This window comes from Pelodiscus sinensis, chromosome 32, assembly GCF_052426305.1.
Source record: "Pelodiscus sinensis isolate ZL-2025 chromosome 32, ASM5242630v1, whole genome shotgun sequence".
Taxonomy (NCBI): Eukaryota; Metazoa; Chordata; order Testudines; family Trionychidae; genus Pelodiscus; species Pelodiscus sinensis.
The window spans coordinates 5,315,516-5,338,294 of NC_143083.1; the positions used below are offsets into that span (position 1 = coordinate 5,315,516).

At 44.0% G+C, this 22,779-nt stretch overlaps 1 protein-coding gene across 3 annotated transcripts in view; it reads left to right on the plus strand.

The window, feature by feature from the left end:
• Window positions 1-294: 294 nt before the first annotated feature.
• The window catches only part of MLLT1 (MLLT1 super elongation complex subunit), a 52,817-nt gene continuing 30,332 nt past the window's right edge, over window positions 295-22,779 (plus strand). For all 3 annotated transcript variants that reach the window (XR_016348190.1, XM_075903165.2, XM_089774909.1), the window contains exons 1-3: window positions 295-446; window positions 4,262-4,442; window positions 12,551-12,633. Coding sequence is in view for 2 of the 3 variants with exons in the window: in XM_075903165.2 (XP_075759280.1) it covers window positions 435-446; window positions 4,262-4,442; window positions 12,551-12,633 (276 nt within the window). In the remaining variant the exon portion in view is untranslated. The remainder of the gene's footprint in view (window positions 447-4,261; window positions 4,443-12,550; window positions 12,634-22,779) is intronic.

The window sequence follows — 22,779 nt, forward strand, 5'->3', positions numbered from 1 at the left end:
ACGGGGCGAGACTCGGAGCCTGGCGCCGCGGCCCCAGGGCCTGGGGGGGGAGGGGCGGCGAGGGGCTGGCTGCAGGGGCAGGGCACGCTCGGCTCCGCCCCTCGCTTCTCTCAGTCCCCTGCGGGCCTGACCCCAGCAACGCTCCGTTAGCCACGCCCCCTCCCTCCACCGCCTCCTATTCGCCAGCGCGCTGGCCAGTCAGCTGCGGCGTAGAGCCTCCGCTAAAACCGACGGGAGCCCCGCCCCCGAGATGCGCGCTGTGCTGCCATTGGCGGGGGAGGCTGCCCGTCCGGCGCGTCTGTTTCCGGTTCCGCGGGGCGGGTGGGAGGGGGGAGAGGCAGGGACTGTGCCTGTGAGTGACACACAATGAGGCGAGGGGCCGCGGCGAGGCCGTGAGGGGCCGGGACCGAGCGCGGGGCAGCGGCGGCCCAGCCATGGACAATCAGGTGAGGAGCGGGCCACCCGGCCGCCCGCGCGCGGGCAGAGCGAGGAGGCGCGAGGCCCCCGCCCCCTCAGCGGCGTGGGGGGAGGGGCAGCAGCGGGGCTCTCGTCCCCCCGCCCCCTCAGAGACATTCATGGGGGAGGGGCAGTTGTCCTCCTGCCCCCCCCGAGTCATAGTGGGGGGAGGGGCAGGAAAAGGGCAGTTGTCCTCCTGCCCCCCCCCCCGAGTCATAGTGGGGGGAGGGGCAACATTTGGACTCCCCCCCCCTTCCCTTCAGAGCTATCAACAGGGGAGGAGGGTGGAAGCAGCCGAGTTATTTTCCCTGCACCTGCAGAGATGTAACTTGGGGCAGCACCAGGACTCTAATCCCTCAGCGCTTAGTTTGTCCCAGGGCTTGCCTGGCACTTCTGGCCTTGACAGTTCGCAGCTACAGCACCTCAGGTTGTTGCATCAGTTATGAAAGTAAAAAAAAAAAAAGCTTCAGTCCTGACACTTTTTTCATTATTATGGCTTTCTCTCGAGGAGTAATAGGAGGAACAGTAGCAGGGCTGTTGCCACCCCCTGTCTTACCCAGTGGATAATGGGGGTGGAGGGATAGGAGTGGCACTGCTGCTGTTTCCCCTTCCAGTGGCATAATGGGAGGAGACGTAGCAACAGTGCGTTTTCTCCCCTTCCCCTCCAGCATAATGGGGGTGAGGGAAAGTAGCTGTCCCATCCTTTCCAGAGTTATAATGGGAGGCTTGTAGCAGGACTGTTGCTCTCCTGCCTAAGTAGAAGTATAAGAGGAGCAGCAATGGGGCTATTCTTTCCCTTAAGAGGTATGAGAGACAGTCCACTCAGAGGTGGGAGGGCTAGCAGTGGAGCTTGTGGGCCTCCCATTTGGCCTCTGAGGTTCTTGGGAGGTGAGCAGGGCTGTTGTCCCTCACCACCTGGCAGTGGGGAGTATGATATACCGGACTCGCTGTGGAAAGGGCTATACTTCAGGTTCCGGGGAAATGTGGTGCCGCAGGCAGATGAGGCAGATCTAGAGCCAGCCTCCATCAACCAACCTTCATGTCCCCCAGACTGCATAGCATGGATTATTTGGATTTTCTTTCAGCTATTAACTGGACCAGGACCTGAAGAGAAAGTTGAGAATACCTCCCACTCAGAACAGTTCATTTCAATATTTAATTTTCCCTCTCATCCGTATGGTTTTAGCTGAGAACTACAGGGGACTTTTCACTCACTGAAATTGGAGAACCTCCACAGGGTGATAGCCATTTATACTTCTCTCAAGAGTAGAACATGTTGGATTTATTAGCAAAATTTAAGGTGTAGTTGAAGCTGCCGAATGAAATTTGTTGAAAATAATTCCTATTTGGACTTCACAGGAAGTATCCCATATAAACTTGCTTTCAAGAAGTTCCCCCATTAACGTCATAATTTAGGTAAACTATCTGCACTAGGTTTCTGTGTGTTGGTTAAAACTCAGTTTGCCTCTTTCCTTGGACCTTCATGATTTTTAAGTCTAATGAAAGAGAAACATTTGTTAGGAGACAGAAATATCTGACAACACAGCACCTTCATTTTTAATACAGAGGTGCAGCTCATAGAAATGACAGGTCCAATGTGCAGCAGAAGAAAACAGCCTATTAAGATAACTTTAAGGGGAAGGTGACTCGAGACAGACTTTAGTAACATGAATTAAACAGTTAATTAGAAGAGTGGAATTTTGTGATTGATGCATGAGCTGCTGATCTCTTAAATTATCTGGAAGAAAAAATAAAAAATATTTCTGCTTTAGAGAAACAATTTTGAAGATTGCTTTTGTGACTGAGATACTGGATTGAGACTCAGAGAGCAGAATTAAATTCCTGTGCCATAGATTTCCTGTGTGATCCTCAGCAAGTAGCTTAGGCCAAAATTTCAGAATGTAGTCTGATTTTTGGTTCCTCTCAATAAGAAGTCTAGATCAGGGTTGGCCAGATCACTGACCCTCTGAGCTGCATGTGACAATCTTTAGAAGTTCAAGAGCTGGGGTGCATCTATCTGTTAGATCTCAGGGCTTCAGCTGCGTGAGAGGCAACTGCTGTGCACCTGCTGATGCTCCCCTTCCTTCTAAGTAGAAGCTCCTAGCCCCGCCATCCCACTGCAAGGCAGAGGTCCTGAGACACCACCTCAATCTGGTAGGTGGAGAATTCAGGGGCGATTTTGGTGAACCACACTTCAACAATAAAAGAACTGCATATGGCTTGCACATCACAGTTTGGCCTCCCCTGGTCTAGTTTATTAGAAATTGCAAATCACACACCTTCTGAAAACCAAGTCCTTTCAATGTGTGTCAAGTTTGGACACTCAAAATCACTATTATCTATTTCACATATGGAGGAAATACTTTTTTCACCTATTGTCTGTCTAGACGAAGTATTTCAGGAAAGGGACTGTTACTGTGTATATGTCAATGCTAAGGATAGTGGGTACCCTGATCTCATTCGGGTCCCTGCTTGCAGCTGTAATACAGATAACATTCCCCTTAAAAATGCCAGAGACTTGACTAGGTTACACATACAATTTTTATGTGAAATCAAGTCCCTTATTCCTCATAAATCTTAGTTGCATGTGGATCAGAACCAAGCACTGGAAACCTTCATGTAGTTTTTTACTTTTACTTGCTTAATCTGATAATTTAATTAAATTTAGTGTGAGATGGTTTTAGTTTGTATAGGGCATATGTCAAACTAGAGTAGTACTTACATGGCGCACATTCTCAGATGAGTCTCTGACTCTTCAAATCTCTCCTGAAACCTTTGCTGTGCTTAGTGTTTATTTAATTAACACTTAGCTTCCCTCTCCTATGTCCACCTATCTCCTCACTGTCTCATAGATGTAAATTATTTACAGTAATGCATCTTAATTTAATTTCAGCTGTTTCTTTTACTCTGTAGTAGGTTTTTTGCTCATTGTATAAGGCACTGTACATAGTTTTTTTTCTAATGTTTTGTGTTGTTTAATATTATTTACATTAGACCTCAGCAACTTTAATCGGGACTAGGTCTTCATAGTGCTGGGAGTTGTACAAATACATGCAAAAATACAATCCCTGCCCTTAAAGAGTCTTGTGATCCTTCTTTGAAAGAGATTACATACATTATTTCGTAAAATATAAAACATCATGGTTACATTTCTTTTGTGAATTACATGATTCTTCTACTAGAAAACACACACTAGTATAATATCTGTAGAAATCCATGTGAATGTAGGCCATGTAAATCAACTAATGTATGAAATTTATAATGCAACTAAATTCTAGTTTCTGTGAAAATCCATAGTATTAGAATGTTACTAACTCAAGTGCTGTAATTATTTTTGGTGAGCTTTCATAACATTCGAACTAGTGAGCCAATGCCTAATACTCCTTTTAGGAATATTTTACTAACAGCAAATGGTGTAAACTATTGGGAACTGAAAATCCAATCATTCTACCTCTGTCTTCCTTCGTAATAAAGATTATGGAGTCAGAACTTGGCTTACAACTTAGTTCATTTATCTGTGTTCTACAGCTGTATTTACTCTGCAGAGTTAAGTGTGAATCAGATATACAGAATAGATTTATGATGATAGAAACCATTTTTGCAGTCACTTTTCTGACTGACCGCAACTTAGTTTTAAAGAATCACCATGATCTTTCATGGCAGCTTAGTTTCATTGTGATAGACACTTAATTCTCTTTTTCTCCTTCTGATACTCAGTACCTTCTGTCTGTACATCTGGAAGCTCTGTAAAACAATGCCACCTGGCTTATATTGACTAGTGTCCCACACCTCTCTCCCCTTCCAGTGCACAGTGCAAGTGAAGCTGGAGCTTGGGCACCGAGCCCAACTCCGGAAAAAGCCCACCACCGAAGGGTTTACTCACGACTGGATGGTATTTGTCCGTGGCCCAGAACAATGCGACATCCAGCATTTTGTGGAGAAGGTGGTCTTTCGGCTACATGAAAGCTTCCCTAAACCCAAACGTGGTGAGTGTCCATGTTAATGAGCATGCAGTCTCCTTTCTCTGGGGGATTGCCGTCCAGTCTGGGTCTGGCATTGCACTGTTGTTTCTGTGGAACGTTTTCTTAAGGTGGAACAAAACACACATTGCATACACTTGAGTCTTAAGCTTTGCCACTTCTGTTTGAGGAAGATTAGAAAGAATTTGACCTTTCCTCTAGTGAAAGGGTCAAAGGTGAAATGTTTCCTTCCTCTCTTTTTTTGTTAGTGAAGAATTAGTATATGTCTGTTTTCAGTGCACTTAGTGTCAAGAGAATGGGGTAAATGACTATCATGTTACATGGTGAGAACCACCATAGTGGTTATGCAGCTGTCTTAAGGGGATGCTCTGATGCTAAGAAAAGCAGCTTGAAAGGTGGTTATTCTGTCTGTAAACCTGTACAGGTAATACATGTGGTTATGGCTGCCACAAGTTGTTGGCAATAAAATTGATGTATGGTAGGAAACTGGACTGCTGAACCATAAACTAATTTATAGAAAGACTTGAGTAAAAGTTTGTTTGTAGTGCTGAGATTCTTGTTAGACAACATAATTACCTTTAAAACAAACATCTTTATGATGACTATACATTTTTGCTAATCAGATCACTGTGTCACTCAGCTCTAAAAATGGTTGTTTCTCCCTTCTCGATTCACATTATCTTGAGGTTCAGCATCATACCACTCTGCTTTTCACCCAACAGGGGTTGGAATATAGAAGGGTTTTGCAACCATTCCTAGATTGGCTGAAGGGTTGTTGCAAATGACCCTTTTCCAAATCTGGAGCAAGAGATTACTGACAAGGGCTGGACTTCGCTACTAATAGGTTATTTTAACAGCTTTAAAATAGTGTTGAAACAATTTAGTAAAAGAAAAAAAGCTGCCTGCCAAATAGTCAAAAAGTCTAAAATCATTTCATGGTAGGATTTTAATATGAAACCAGAGTTAAAATCAATTCAGTTGACTCTTATTTCAAACAGGCTTGTTTATTGTTGGGAGTGCGGGCAATTATTGAGCTACATCAGTGGAGTAAGAGTTTGGAAGTGGGGAAATTAACTTGCATGCTGTTAGCTTTGAGAATATTGCAATTTCTTAATCAAGCTAATAATTTAAAATTCTCCAAGTGATGGTCCCTATACATGTTCTATACATGGGTGCACATGGGTGGCAGGTATATTATGTGTCCCCCTCCTGCTTGCAGCTGAAGGTATAGTAGGTTGTGCGGACTGATGTGTCTCCAGTTCTCTCTTTGTGTCACATGGCTTAAGTTGGAACCCCATTCCTTAGCGCTCTAAGTGTTTGCAAAGAGAGTTACTTTGGTCATTTGTTGTAGATGCATATAGTTGTTGTAGATTATATTTTTAGAGTAGAAGATAATTTAGTTATTAAATTTTTTCTCCATTTGAAGTCTGTCCTCCCAAGAACTATTCCCGGGATTCTGGGTAATAAAACTGACTTCTGCCCTAGCCCATTTTCTGTGAGCAGTAAGCACCAAAAATGGGTTTGCTTCCTGGGCGAGGCTCATATCATGGTTTTTTGATCCATTTGTAAGCCCTTCATGCGTGAACTTGGGAACTTTGGGAGCTCGACCTGTGTAAGTGGCATAAGCTGTGACCAAATGCATGCTTGGATCCAGGACTGACAGACCTCCCTGTACAATGGCTGTTACCAGTGGTGAGTGACCCTGTGATCATCTTGAAAGCCCCAGATAAGCACCAAAGATGAGCAAGCCCCAACATAAGACACTCTCATGGGCACAAGAACAGATCCTTTCTGCAGACTGCTCCCAAGCTCAGCTTTTCCAATGCAGCCTGGACCTGTTTGGGAGAGATGTTCCATGTGGATCGGGCTGGACCAGCATACAGACTTCCCTGGGTGGAGGGTAAAGCTCAGCACAAACAGGATTAAACGATAACCGTGGTACCCATGTGTCTGGAACACTTGCTGGCATGCACACAATGCTGCTGCCCCGTGGCTCCTGGAGAAGCTGGTCCTACAGGTACCACTAGTGCCATTTGGTATCTCCATGGCCACACCAAGGACTCCTGGCCACTTAGAGCATCTCTTGTCAGCAGTGGAGCTGATACTTTCAAACCTGCCATTCAGACTTATCCACCAGCATGCACTCCAGAAGCAAAGGTCTGGCACCGTTACCAAGGAGGTCCACAACATCCATGGGAACCTTTCCCATGGCCATCTTGGGCCCTCTGGTACCCCTTCCACCAGCAGCGCACACCCTCCCAGGTATCCTGTCGTGCCTGCCCTGCTCTTTCTCCAGCACTGTTAATCTCTGAGGAAGAGGCAATCGTTGAACTGACACTGCCTGCCCCAACCACTGCTTGCTCTTCATTAGGTGAGGTGCTTATTGCCTTCTTGCTTTCTCTATTGGACGACCACTGGCAATACCAGGATTTGCTCCAGAAGATAGTAGTGGACTCAGGGATTCAAGACCGACATCAGCTCCTGAACATTCTCCAACCTCAGGGGCACGAAAGGGTGGCTTTACCTATTGATGAGGCCATCCTTTGACCAGTGTGAACTATATGGCAGTTGTAGCAGCAATACAGTTCCGGATTGAGAACTGTCAGGCTCTGCTAGCCCTGTAAGATTTTACATGAGGCTAGAAGAGTTCTGGGACAAGATACCTCCAGACTACCAGCAGCAGTTTCAGTCCTGGGCAGACAAGGGGCGCCTAGTGAGAAGGTGCGCTGTGGATGCCATAAAGTTATCTAACTCACAAGAGTTCTGCAGTGACATTCCTAGGTCCCATTGTCCGGCATTCCCAGAGAAATCCAAATTACAATCAAGGACCTCTCCTTTGATGAACAGACTGTTATATGACAAAACGAACGGATCTCCTCACTCATTGAAGCATCCCTGGGCAATGTTAAGGACCCTCAATATGTATCCTTGGCTCTCACACTTCCTACCCCGTCTACTACCAGGTGTCAGAAGGAGGCCCCACATAGGAAGCAGAACTGCTCTCAACAACCTCACTTCCCTGCCTCTTCCACAATTGCCTCTGCCACTGTCACCTCCTTGACCACCTTTCACCAGCAGTCAAAAGCCCATTTTGGACATGCCAGTCTACACCTGTGAACCTCCCCTGCTGCCACCTATGGTGTTCCATACTGTCTTTGGGGGGGCATCCTGCCCTATTTGCCCTCAATTGGTCAAGATCAAGATGAACAATAAGGTGCTGGAGATCATCCACCATGGATATTTTATAGAATTTCTCTCATTTCTCTCCCCCTCCCCTCCATCCACTTACTTCCCTCCCTGTGGACCTTCCCCATCAATGCATTCTCCAACAAGAAACAGATGCTTTTCTTTCTCTTCACAAGAGCCATAGAGCATGGCCCACCTAATGTATGGCGCAAGGCTCCTATTCACCATGCATCCTCATCCTGAAGAAGGGTAGAAGGCATGGCCCCATTCTCAATCTTTGGGTGCTGAACATCTTTGAAATGATCCAAATTCCATATGGTGACCCTGGCATTGATTGTCCCATCTCTTTCCCCCTCCAAGGAGCCTGGTTCATAACTCTCAACATGAAGGATGGCTAGTTCTATGTGGCTATGCTCTCAGCCCATTGTAAATTTCTCCATTTTCAGGTAGGACCCAACCACTACCAATTCCAGATCTTTTCAGCATAGTGATGGCTGCACGAGTCTTCTCTGTGCGCCACCTCAGCTATTTGCTATACCACTGTCCAGGTGATTGGTTCCCTGTCGTACTCTCCTGATGGGAACTCACCTTGCCTGTATGTGCCCTTTGTGCTCTCCTGGAATCTCTAGATATTTGTCAATGAGGAAAAGTCAGTGTTGATCTCTACACAGGCAGTCCACTTTATCGGAACAGGGCTCTGCTCCATCATAACACAGATCTTTCCTCTGGCAGGCTGATTCACAACCAGGACTGTTCTTGTGGACGTGTCTTACAGCCCGTGTACCACAGTCCACTGTTCTCTCTTTCCTTGGATACATAGCAGCTTGCATCTGAGATGAGACATGTCTGCATACACGTTGCCCTTAGATGTGCATCCTCTCCCCATATGGACCGTATTGTTCTCCACATGGTGCTGACCTCTCTCAAAATGGTGGACCAATACTTTCAAGGTCCAGTTTGATATATATCTCTCTCTCACACACACACACACACACACACACACACACACACACGGCCACTGTCACAACCGCTGCCTCTGTCATGGGACAGAGCCTATCTAAACCATAACACAGCTACAGGAGGAAGATGCCTATAAATGTACTAGAACTGCGGACAGTCCAGTTTACATGCCAAGCATTTCTTTCTCTTATCTGATCCCACCACGTACAGTTGTTCTCCAACTAAACTGCACAGCATCTGTGTACATTAGCAGTTAGGCAGCACCAAGGCTCCCCACCTCTGTTCCGAGTCCGTCCATCCTTTGGAACTGATGCATCAACCACCAAGCCATGTACATCCCAAGTACCCAGAATTCCGTAGCCAGCATGCTCAGCAGACCTTTCTACCTCAGCTGCAAATGGGAGTTACTCAACGTACACTCTGGTACCTTCTTGCCAAATGCAGCACCCTTCAGTGGGATCTCTTTGCCATTTACAAGAACCTGTTTTTCCAGGGGAGCAATGGGAGAGTACTATCCAGGCGATGTTTTGCTCCTTTCCTGGACAGATGACCTCTGCTATGTCTTTTCCCCCATTCTCCTCTTCTTACAAGTGGTACTCAAGATCCTCTGGAACAGGACACCATGGTACTCAGAGCCCTGTTCTGTGTCTGTGCATTCTATTCCATGCACCTCCTCATATTCTCCACCCGCACACTGCTATGTCTCCGAGCACTCCAGTGTCCTCCACACATAAAATTGGAGCTGGATCTGGCATCCCAATTTCTGGCCTCTTCACCTCACGTCCTGGTGTTTGAATGAGACTCAAGGGTAGAAAGAGCATGCTTCAGTTCAGTGTGACACATCCTTAACCACACAAGTGGGCATCCACAGAGAATGGATACTTCATGTCATGAATGAAGATGCTTCACATCATAGGCTTGCCACCACTAATATCTGCATCTATCATCCTGGATTACCTTTTCAATCTCAAAACATTGACAGTGTTCAGTGCCTTTCTCCCCCCCTCCCCCCCAGGTGGCACCTTTATTGTTTACACACCCAGCCACCAATACTCAAATCCAGACCCCTGTGGATCCGTAACTTTGTTCTCTCCACCCTCACAGAGCTACCCTTTGAGCTGCTGGCAAAGTGCTTCCTCTCCCACCTTTCCATGAAGGATATTCTTGGTAACCATTACCTCAGCTAATTGGATCAGTGAACTGGTGGCTGGCTATGATGTATTTCTATTCCACCAGGACAAAGTGTCCTTAAGGCTGCATCCTAAATTCCTCCCAAAAGTATTGTCAGAATTCCACCTACATCAGTATATCCTCCTATCTACTGTTTTCTTCCCCCAAACCACATGCCTCTCACACAGTCAGGGTCTGCGCTCCCTTGATATCTGCTGTGCACTGGCATTCTACAACCACAAGACTCACTCCTTTTGCACATTGCTGAAACTATTTGTGTCCATGGCTATCAAGCAAAGGGCCAAGTCTTTTCTCCTGGTGACCCTGGTGTGCCACATCCACATGCTACAACACAATCCAACATACCCCAAGCCTGATGGCATGCGAGTGCAATCTACATGTACGCAAGCACTCCTGTATCCAGCAAAGACTGTGTGGAAAACTTCTGCCACCGTTCTGGTAACTCATAAATGGGTGATATCATACTATGTCCCCCTTCCTGCCAAGACTCAGAATTTTTGTTTAAGCACACACACCCTCCCAATTCCCAGGAGTGCCTTAAACGAGCAGGGTAGATAGCATTACTTTACAATAGCTTCTTATGACAAGGACCAGAAAAAGTTAGATCTTTTTTGAAAGGAAGGCCTACTCATCTGCAACTCTCCAGTTTTGAATAGCAAACTATTGGGCACTCATGGCCAAGTTTGGCTATATGAATTGCAACAAGCTTGCATCCTTTATTGAAGATCTTCAAGAGGATCATAGAAAACACTTCTAAGCTGACATTAAGGAAGGTCAATTAGTAGCCAGAACCTCTCTACCAGCAAACCTGGATGTTGTAGACACTGCTGCTAAATGCATCTCCACAGTAGTTGTCATGTGCATCCATTTGTCAGGATTCCTGAGAGAGGTTCAAAATACAGTTAAAGCCCTTGTCTTTCATGGTCAGAAGCTCATTTCAGGGACTTTGAACAAGTCCCTGTACACCCTGAACGATTCCATTGAGATATTTTGGTATGTATACTCCTACAAATATGAGGACATTTAGCAAGTCTCAAACTGCTCAGAGATAGCATGCAGCACAGTTCTCTACTTTTTACAGACCTACTGAACACACTAGCAGAAGAGATTTCAGAGGAAAAGTGCTTCCTATGTGTCTTCAGCAAGTCCCCAGTCATTAAAATAATGTTTACAAGTTGGTTGAGAGCATGATTGCTCTCTCACCTCTAGTTTGCAAGCTGCAGCCTTTTATCTACCTCCTCACTTCTGGAGGATGCCTTTCCCATTTCCTACAGGTCTGGAAGTATGTTATAGCAGTCATAGTGCTTATAACATTGCACTACATCATCTATTTCAAGTTCCTCTTCAGGGACCCCTTTTATGAGACTATATGGAGTCAAGAAGTATACTCTTTCCTTTGTTTAGGAGCTGATGAACTGGTCCCATCCTCTCACAAGTGAAAAGGGTTTTACTCAAAGTATTTTCTTGTGGATGAAGGCTGATGTAGATCTAAGACAAACGAACAAATTTGTAAAGCCTTAAACATTCCAGAGGATGACTCTGGCAACTGTAATCCCTTCCCAAGAGGCAGATTAGTGTCTGCCTTTAACCTACAGAATACCTATTTCTATATAGCGAAACCGCTCGCACTCAGAAGATACCTTCACTTCACCAGGTTCCAGTACCATTTTTAGTCTCGAGTTCTTTCCTTTAGCCTCTTTTCAGCACCATGGGTGTTCTTGTAGCAGTAGTGACTGCTTACCTTCATCGAGAAGTAATTTTAGTCTTCCTGTATCTCAATCAGTACTAACATTCACTCAGACAGCTCTCACCTTCCAGCTATGTCCCCAGCTAAACAAAATGCAAGTTAACCCCTGTATAGCCCCAGCTGGGTTGGAGCGCCCCAGTCCACGGTAGGCCCAATCGGGCTGGAGCAGCCCCCTGGCCACAGCAGGTGGGGAGGACAAGAGCAAAGAAGACAAGGTTACTCACTTGGTTCAGTAGCTGTGGATCTTTGAGATGTTTGTCCTTTTTGGATGGTCCATTCCTTTCAGACTGTGCTTCAGACTGTTCTTACTGGACACTCTGCTAAAGAAAGAACGGACTATGGTTCCCCTGCACAGCCCTATGTACGCTTAAGGTACATCTATACTGCAACACTATTTCAAAATACTAGCACTATTCTGAACTAACATACACAGCAGGCAGTTATTTCAAAATAGTGTAAAAATACTGTCAAGCTGGAGGACTTCTTACTCCGACCCTTGTAACCTTCATTGTACGAGGAATAAGAGAAGTCTGAAGAAGAGTGCTGTATTTTGTAATAAGTGCTGTGTAGATGCTCCCTATTTCAAAATAATCTGTTTTGAAATAAGATATGCAATGCAAGTAGCTCAATTTGCGTAGCTTATTTTAAGTTAAGCCCCACAGTGTAGATGTGCCCTCTGAGTGCATAGTGTTGCATGTGCAGGTCAAACAGACACTGCTAATGGAAAATCTCTCAACAAGGGCTCAAAAAGCACCCGTGAGCCAGAAGTTGAGCCACCCATAGGGGAAACATCTCAAAAAACCACAGTTACAACACAAGGTAAGTCATCTTTTTTGTTTGTTTGTTTTGACAGTAGTGGGAGAGCAATTCCTACTTCTTAATTAAGTACATTATCCTATTCTGTGTTATGAAGGACAAAGGTTTGCCCTGAATTGTTAGAGGCTCATTTCACTTCTTTGTAATTTCTCTGATCTTGAATAGTGTTGCATTTTGTCTGAAGTTAATGTTTATTTTGCTTTCTTCTTCTTAGTGTGCAAGGAGCCTCCTTACAAAGTGGAGGAGTCCGGCTACGCTGGTTTCATTATGCCTATTGAAGTATACTTCAAAAATAAGGTAGACTCCTATTCATGTAATTGTTTTGATTACTTTGAACCACACCAGACAGTTAAATTGCTTGGCAAAAAGATGCTAAATTATGTGACCGTTTTATGTGTGTTTTTTATTGCTGTGATAAACAGAAATTGGCTGTGATTGTTGGAAGCAGTAGCAAGCTTTCTGCCAGACTTTGAAAGGAAACATTCCTGTCTAGTAGAGAAAATGTCTTGTAAGAGCCCTGTAAGCAGTGGAAGTGTTGGTAGTACCATTAGACAATATTGACCTCCCATGGGTAGACAAATTCTCTGGTTCAGTGCCAGTCAGGTCCTGAGGGTGCTGCCAGACTAGAGAAGCTCAACCTGTACTTGAAACTTTTAGATCATAAGATTCCACAATAACTATGACTGTTAAAATGCAGTATTAATTGCATATACCGAAGATGAAAATAAAGTTTAGGCCTTCCTCAAAAGTCCTATGCTACATGGCTTGAAGAAGGTCACAAAAACTAGGGATTTGTCAGAGTAACTGCACTTGTATATTCAATTTCATATTCATTCTTTGTTGTGACCGTGTACTGTGTGTTCCCTTTTTATTACTACACAAAAAATGTGATGAGCACCAGTTGGGTTTGTTGTGTATAACGTAGCTGAAACAAACCCAGGAAATAAATATCAAGCCATCTAACAGTATATAACGTCTGCTTCCCCACTGATGACATTGGTTAAAGGGGAGAGCAGGCAAGGGGGCTGGAGCTGGGGCTCTACCGGCCAGGCTGAAGCAGGCCTGCAGTGGACCAGGATGCCCTGCTGGCGGGGCTGCTGTGGCATCCTGGCCAGGGCAGCCCCTGTCGGCAGTGGGCCCCCGTGGGGCTGGAGCAGCCCTCTGCCTATGACAGGTGGGGAGCACTGCTCCAGCCCCCACCGGTTAACAGGTTAACCAGTTAAACATTCACATCCCTATTTCCCATCCATGGGCAGATACCTTGCTATTGCCATAACTTCTCTACACCACACCAGTACTTTAACTCTGCCTGTCTGGCCTTCCAGCATCTCATTTACTGAATACACTGGGCTGCCTTCATTCTTTCCTTCTGCACCTCTCCATCACATTCCCTCTTCTCGACACTATTATATGTGACTGTTTGATGTTGTCTGTTTACCCTTCGTAGCTTGTGGAGCTCTGAGCTTTATTACTGAAGCGGTAATGGGTCAGTGAGCAAGTCCAAAAAATTTCCCATTTGCCTTGTGTTATGAGTCTGGGAAATGGGGTGAGGCCAAGCTGTGTCAAGAGAAGTGGGCATTGCAGAGGGTGGGGGATAGAAACCACTTTGCCCAGACCCACAAAAATGAGATTTTAAATAGATAAAGTTTGGCTTTTCCTGCTGATTTTGAAAAGCTTTTAGGTGAAAGCCACGCTCCCCCCTCCCTGCACTTCAGGTTCAGAATTCACCTTTAATTACCTACACAAAAACGTGGTCCTCTCCCCCTTGGCATCTTGGAGGGGACTCACCTAATCCATGGGGACAGTCCTCTACTTGCTCTTTATTTCTCTCTCTTATCATCGTCTTTCCCTCTCTGCCATCTTCCTGCTATTCTTTTCACCAACTTGCATTTTCTTTCCATGCTGCCTTATAATCACCTGTCTTTCACATGCCCTCAGTCTCTCATTTTTGCCAGAGATGTAAAATCCCATTTAATAAGTTAACCAATTAAATTTTAACTGGTTAACTGATTCAGTGGAGGCGAGTGGGGTGCTGCTTCAGTGGCCCCTTCCCTGCCTGCATCCCCTTTAATTGGTTAACCCATTAAACAAGATGTTACATCCCTAACATAAGCTTTCATATTATCATATATTTTTGTGGGTTTTTGTCCACAAATGCTTACATCCAAATAAATCTGTTAGTCTTTAAGGTGCCACAGACCTCTTCATTTTTGTGTCTACAGACGAATACTGCTATCCCTCAAATACTTGCCATAATGTCAAAGTAGCCCCTGTGAACAACAATAAGACTTTCATAGCATAAAGAGGAGTCCTTCTATTTTCTACTCTAATACTGGTGACTAGTAGATCCCCTGTCTCTGGAATCAAGCCTGACAATAAAATGGAAAGTTCTCAGCAGACTGTGAGAATGTTTTGTGAAAGCGAAATTGACTAATAGTAACTGCCAATTCATATGGGATTATTTGACTGAAAATGTTAGCTTACTACTCACTTCTATTTTTAAACCCTTTCTGTTTCTTCCTGTAATTGGATCAGTATGAATTAGTTACAGTAAATGCATTGCAGTCTTTCTCCCACTCCTTCCCCAGAAGTCTGATGGTTGTCATAGCCTGCTAGTTGTCTCAGAACAGCACCCACTTAAATCTAGCGCATATAATACAGATATGATTTTACTTAAAATCCTGAGACACTTACAGTGCTTTCTTTTTAGTAAAGTTTTAAGGGAAAATTCCTGGTCTGGGTGAGGGTTCAGAAGGAATGATTAGACCTTTTTTCATCTGCTGTTTAATCATATGCTGAAAAGAACAAGCGTTTAGTTTACCATTTTGTTCATGCTTTCAATCAGAACACATTGTGGTCTTCCATTTTTCAGTGCCTACCATTCTTTATCTGTTTCTCTATTAACCCTGCAGTGCTTGTACTGGTGATGAGGAGAGCAATATTTTTATTTTTGTATTCAGTTCATATTTATTGGTTTTTTTTTTTGTGAGCCTAAATGTTCTTGTTGCGGGTCCTGCTGCTTTTCACAGCTCTTTCAGTTTGGTGCTCAAGGAGTTACATGGTACAGTTCAGTATGTTACATATCCCTATCACGCTGTCAGGTAGAGAAATATTATCAAATGTAGCAGCTTTCCTAAATGGGGCAATATCCCTTTCAGCATTTGTAGATGTTGACCAATGTTCCCTATAAGATGAGCGCTTGAGCGGCCACTCAGGAGAGATTCAGGTGCAACCCAGCTGATTAGCAGGGAGCCCATATGGTGCACATCCATTCATGCCTTTGTGCACATAACATTTATTCTACTCATGGATGGAAAAAAAGAGGGAAGGGGAAATTTTGATCAAGGACACAGAAAAGTGCCACGAGACCTTGAAGTCTTTATTAAAAAAATTAAAAGTTAGTAACTAATGAGGAGTAGATGCTGGTAACTGATTGCATGTACATGGAAGCTAGAATAGTGAGGATTTGAGCATAAGGTGAACAGATAAGTGACACCTGGAGGAGCAGAGTTATCCACTGAATGGAACTCAAAGTGGAGTGCAAATAGGTTAGGACCTGTCTTAAGCTTTGGGGTAGGCTATTCCTGGTCTTCTACTTTAATGGTGTGTCAGGATTGTGCACATGGAGCAGAGAGAATCTCAGTTTCCAAGGCCTCTAACTAAAAAGATCCACACAAAAGATTAACAGTAAGAAGGGCTGAGTTAACTCTTGGACTTGAACCTGAGTTCTAGCAAGTTTTATCATTGCAGAGACACTGTTAAAACAGCCCTGCTAACTGCTTTCTTGGATTAGGAAGGGATTTGGACTCTGAGAACATCTTGCCATTCCCCTTATGCACTTGTTTGTCATTTCTTAAAAATGACTCTTGCCCCATATCTGTTTGAATGTCACTAGTTGGTTCTTCCTTTCATGGCATACTTATCAACATCAGAAGTTGGGTTCTATATAGTCAATTCCTTGAGTCTGCAGTGTTACCAGCCCTTATCTCAGCTACTAGAGCAAAACGGTGCTGAGCCCTCTTGCCACAGGGCCAGGCAGTTGAAGCCTGAGAGAAGAGCAGCGGTGCATGAAGCTGCACGCCTAAAGCAATTCCCAACAGGAAGAATGGAAAACCCAGTTTCTTATTTAGAATGACTTTGAAATCTGGCCTTATAAACACACCTGGGTTTTTCAGTTTAGAATTGGAAGGTGACTAGCCTGTTATAAATCATGTTGCAAATGCACTCTTGGGGTTTCCTAGGTGTCCGGGGGAGGAGGGGAGGGAAGTACTGGACAGTTTTAAACTTTTGGGATCCTCAGGATTCTTAAGCCGTAGCTGTCAGTAAAGACAACACTGAAGAAACAGATACTTGATAGCAACTCCCTGGTTCAAAACTGCTTGGAGTCACTTCTCTGGTATGATTTTGTTATTTAAAAATGCTTGTTCTGCAGTTGAAAACCTGTGTGAAATGGAGCATGTTTAATGTTTCTCTGACTACCCAAAAGGGTTATTCACCCAAATGGGACTGTTTGCGTTTAGAAAAGAGAGGGCAGGTGATCTTGCCTAGTTCACAGGAAACTGGGTTTGAGTCACAGCTCTGCCATAGTCTGTGACTTTGGGCAAATCACTTAAATCCTCTGCCTCAATTCCTCATCTGTAAAAGGTGGAGATTCTTCTGAGCTATTAGAACAAATTCCTGGGAAACCCTCATATACTTTGAGGACCATATAAATATCTCGATACATGAGATGAAAGGGAATTGTCTCTTCTGCTTTGGAGTAATTTGAAATTTCCTGTGCTTCCTCCTGTGCCTAGTATTACAGGATAATAGCCTTTGAATAAAGCCTGCTTCTGCTAGTGCAGATTTCCCAAAATGTGCTCCGTGGAGCCCTGGGGCTTCGTGCCATGGGTCCGGGGGCTCCACGACAAAATATTAATGTCAATTGTACAACCCTGTTATTGTGTTACTATTTTTTTTTTGGGGGGGGGGGAGAATTTATAAGAAATATGTAAGAAAGGAAAAAAAGAATTCCAAAACTTGGTCTGTTTGGTACCTATTAAATTAAAATCATGATATTTCAAGGGGTCTGCCAAGTTTTCAGGACCCCATGGGTCTGGGAAACCCTATGCTAAGGTTATGTCCTTGTCCCATGGATTACATGTGACAAAACTTGAAGTCTTCTAGAAACAATTCTAAGTCACATTTTCTGGGTTTCTCTTCATCTATTTAAGTTACATGAGGCAATTGCATGTGTTTGCCAGAATTACTCTGCATATTTTGTACCTGAGATACCTTCCACGGCTGCTATGTCTTTCCAACTAGTGGAAGGAAGAAAGTGCAGAGGTCTTTAAACTTTCTGTTCGTGAAAATTTCCTTTTTGACAAAATGAGAAGAAAATTGCACTCTGGCACTCTTGCTAAATATATGTATGTTTCGCTTTCCCTTGAGTTACCGGTGGCCTGTCAACATAACACTGAGAAGCTGCACTCTCCAAAACTTAACGTAGCGGTTTCTTGGATACTAAAGACCCTGCCTTTGTCTTGTAGTTTGTATGCAATTTGTTTACACTGTCTTTACCTGAGAGCCCCAATATCTTTGTGCTGTAGCTATTTACCTGCACGTTAGTCCTCTTCTGGCCTGGGAAGTAAGAAACTAAACACTTGGGTCCCAAGCTTTCTCATGCTGATGAAAGGCCAGCTGTGGTCACAGATGTTTGTTTCAAGGTTAACAGTTGCTTAGTTCTTAGGGGTCTGGTTTCCATATAGATACAATAGCATCTCCCTGGCAAACTTCCACAATTTGTGTGGTCTGAGAATTGTCAGCCTTTCATTAGATCAGCTGAAAATAGGTTCACTTGAGCAGTTTCTCTCAACCAGTGGTACGAGTACCCTTAGGGGTACTCCAGAGAAGTCTGGGGTTGGGGGGGGGGAGTATGTCAACACAGCTGAAATTTTGAGAAAACTGAATTTTTGTTTAACAGCACTTTATTATTTTTGCACTTTTTACACCCAAAAATTTAATTGCCTGCCCGGCTACGATTAAGTAGTTTAAACAAATGTGTTGCAATGGTAGAAAAAAAAATGTGTGTGTCTGAAAACTGTAGGTACTGGGGATACTTATAATTTTTTTTAAAAAAGGGTACTTTATTAAAAAAGGTTGAGAAACACTGAACTAGAGGCCCAAGGTTTCTATATCTGCTGCTCTGAACTGGGGAATGAAATTGCAGGATATAACCTGTAGTAAGAGAGACTGCTGTGGAGTTGCTGAATGTCATGGACTGAATGAGACATGCAAGTAAGGCCTCACTAAGCTGCAGAAAGGTCCCCTTTGCTATGCTCGCTAGCATTTCTTGATGCAGGCAGTGTTCCTCCTCTGCTCCCAACCCACTCCACATACAGATTGAGAACCATTATGCTGCCCTGGCAATGAGAAATGAGGAGTCACCCTTTAAGGCAGAAGAGGAGAAGCCATGTGCCCCCCAAGGCGGGGGGGGGGAGGGGGTGCAGCTACAACTCCCAAGAAAAGAAACATAGGGTAATGGCCTCCAGGAGCCCATATCCAAGATGTTATGGGGGGATTGTTCCCCAGGCTACTCATCCATGTGAGCACTAATGATCTGCTGAGAGTGATATGTCACAGTATCATAAGTGATTTACAGGGCTGTGGGAGTGTGGGTGAAGGAGTTTGGAGAGCAGATGGTGATCTCTTCAGTCCTTCCAATCAACGATTGGAGCCAGGCAGGCAGATGCATCCTGTAGCTGAACGCCTGGCTGCAAAGATGGTATCGCCAGAAGGGCTTTGGCTTCCTTGATCGTGGGATGCTATTCCAGGAAGAAGGGCTGCTAAGCAGAGATGGGGTCCACCTATCAAAGAAGGGAAGAGCATATTTGGATACAGAGTGGCTAACCTAGTGAGTGGGGCTTTAAACTAGGTTTGAAGGGGGGCAGGTGAGTCATAAACCATGGAAATGAGAGAAGGATCAGAATTTGGGGGGAACATGGACTGTAATAGCAGGGATAAAGGAGGGACAAGACAGAACTGGTGAGGGGGGATCAACTTAGTATCTTAGATGTCTATATACTAATGCGAGAAATGGTAGACTTAATGATTCTAAGGAATGGTAGGATGGACAACACCAAAATAAAGACAATGGATTTCAAGAAGGCAAATTCAGGGAGTTGCAAGGGAATATCCCAGGAGAAGTAAGTTGGAGGGAAAAACAATTGAAGAGAGTTGGCAGTTTTTCAAAGAGACATTCTTAAGGGCACAAGCAAACTATTCCACTGCATGGAAAATATAGGAAGTCTGGCAAGAGACCAGCAAGGCTTAAGAAGAAGATCTTCAATGATCTAAAAATCAAAAAAGAATCCTACAAAAAGTGGAAACTAGGTCAAATTACAAAGGATGAATATAAATATATGGGCAAAATTAGAAAGGCCAGGGCTCAAAACAGGGCAACGAGAAAACAATCTACAAATACACTAAAATCAAGAGAAAGATCAAGGACAGGGTAGGGTCATTACTCAGAGGGGAAAAAAACAGTAACAGAAAATTTGGAAATGACAGAGGTGCTTCTTCGGTTTTCATCAAGAAAGTTGGTGGCGATTGGGCACCTAACATAGTGAATGCCAATGAAAAAGGGATAGGAAAAGAACAAGTTGAAAATTATTTAGACGACATGTTAGATTTGTTCAATTTATCAGGGTCTGATGAAATATCCAGGAGCTGACTGAGGAGATATGAGCCATTAGCTAATTAGCTTTGAAAACTTCAGGGGGTAGCCGAGTTAGCCTGTAGAGAAAAAGACAACAAATGATCTGGTAGCACTAGCAAAACATGTAGATGGTATCATGAGCTTTCGTGGGTACAGCCCACTTCTTCAGATGACCGGGGTTTTGAGTTTAGGATGTGCAGACCCAAAATAAATAGCGGGGGGGAAGGAAAAGGGGAGACAGTGAGCAGAAGGTATGGAAAATCAGGAAGGTAGAGGGAATCGGTAGGTATCTGAAGATTGGGTAGTTAAAACGAAGCAGATAAGAATCAAAGTCAATTGATAGTATCCTTCCTTTGAAAAGTCCTGGAAGACAGGAGAGATTTCAGGAAACTGGAAAAGGGCAAATATAGTGCCCATCTGTAAAAAGGGAAATAAGGACAACACAGGGAATTACAGACTAGTCACCTTCACTTTTGTACCAAGAAAGATGAGCAAATAATTAAGGAATCCATTTGCAAACATCTAGACAATAACAAGGTGATAAGTAACAGCATGGAGTTGTCAAGAACAGATTGTGTCAAACCAACCTAATAGCTTTCTTTGACAGGGTAGTGAGCCTTCTGGACAAGAGGGTGGATGTAGATGTGGCATTTCTAGATATTATTAAGGTGCTTGATACTATCTCGCATGACTGTTTCATTAAGAAATGAGGGAAATAAAACCTAGGTGGACCTACTGTAGGCCCATTTATAACTGGCAGGATAACCATTCCCAAAGAGTAGTTATCTGTGGTTCACAGTCATGCTGGAAGAGTGTAACGAGTGGGGTTCTTCAGGGATCAGCTCTGGGTCCAGTTCTGTCCAACATCTTCATCAGTGTTTTAGATAATGGCACAGAGAGTACCAGAGACCTCCAACTTGCAACGCGATTGGTTCCTGGGGAAGTGTCGCAAGTCGGGGGCATCGTAACTCGAACCCTCATTTATGATAGGCACCGTGCGCCATCATAAATGTGGGCCGAAGATGTAAGTCCGGGGTTTTTGGCCCCTTCCGCACTTATAAAAATGGTTGTAAGTGCAGGGGGGTCAGAACTTGGACGGTTGCAAGTTGTGGGCCTCCTGTACACTTATAACGTTTTGCCGGTGATATCAAACTAGGAGGAGTTGAAAGCACGCTGGAGGATAGCATGAAAATTCAAAATGATCTGAACAAACTGGGGAAATGGATGGTCTGAGGTAAATAGGATAACCTTCAATAAGGGCAAAGGCAAAGTATTCCACTTACAACTGAATAATCAGTTGTACATATTCAGAATGGGAAATGACAGCCTACGAAGGAGTACTGTGGAAAGGGATCTGGAGTCACAGTAGACTACAAGCTAAATATGAATCAAAAGTGTGACACTACTGCAAAAAAAGCAAACATCATTCTAGGATGTATTGCCAAGAATCTGGTAAATAAGAAATGAGAAGTAATCCTCCTGTTCCACTCCATGCTGATTAGGCCTCGGCTGCAGTATAGTGTCCAGTTCTGGGTGCCACATTTCAGAAAGGATGTGGAGAAATTGGAGAAGGTCCAGAGAAGAGAAACAAAAATGTTTAAAGGTCTAGAAAACATGACCTATGAGGGAAGATTGAAAGAATTGGGCTTGTTTAGTCTGGAAAAGAGAAGACTGAGGAGACATAACGGCTTTCAAGTATGTAAAAGATTGTTACAAGAAGGAGGGAGAAAAACTATTCTTAACCTCTGAGGATAGGACAAGAAGCAATGGGCTTGAATTGCAGCAAGGGAGGTTTAGGTTGGACATTAGGAAAAAATTGCTAATTATCAGGGTGAACCAATGGAATAAATCACCTAGGAAGATTGTGGAATCTCCATCATTGGAGATTTTTAAAAGCAAGTTGGATAATCATCTGTCAGGATGATCTAGACAGTGCTTGGTCCTGCTGTGAGCACAAGGGACTGGACTCGATGACCTCTGGAGGTCCCTTCTAGTTCTGTGAAAGAGATAAGGGCAAAACAAAAGGACTAGGGAGAGGAGGACCCAGTCTTGTCAGGGGAGCCAAAATCTCCCTACTCTTTCTTTAAAATGGGAACAGAATGTTGATCTAAAACATGCTTCTGTGCTCCCTGTGTTTGTAAGCAAAAAGCCCTTTCTTGAGGCTTTTCCCTATTGTAATAAATAGGACATACCTAATTTCTGGTGGTGTCAGGGTGGACATGTGGGCTGCAAATCCCCATAGAAAAGAAAAGCACTTGAAATTGTAGCATTGAAGGTGATACATAGCCTTAAATAGGCAAATAGGGGACGGTTTCTCTTCCTAGAGTCCATTATCTAGGCAATTTGCCAATTAAACAGTTCCTTCCTTTATTATCGCTGCCTGGGATGCAAATTGGGCCTGATGGCCATTACATTTTATTTTTCTAGTGAAATCTATTGCCATTGTACATGTGCTACTATAGGGATCATCATCTGAGTTAGGCGAACATCATAGCTACCTCATTTAGACCTGTGAAGCATTTCACAGCCTCTTTGATGTAGTTAGGTTGACTTCTCTCTCTGTCACGCGTGCGTGCGTGCACACACAGAGTGAAGTGCAGCTATGTTGACAAAAGACAGAGAAGTGTATTAATTGCATTGACAGAAAACCCCTTTCTGTTACCGTAGTATGTGTCTATTCTACATAGCATATCTACAGCATTGCAAACGTTCCCAGTAGTGACTGTATTGTAGACAGACACTTACAC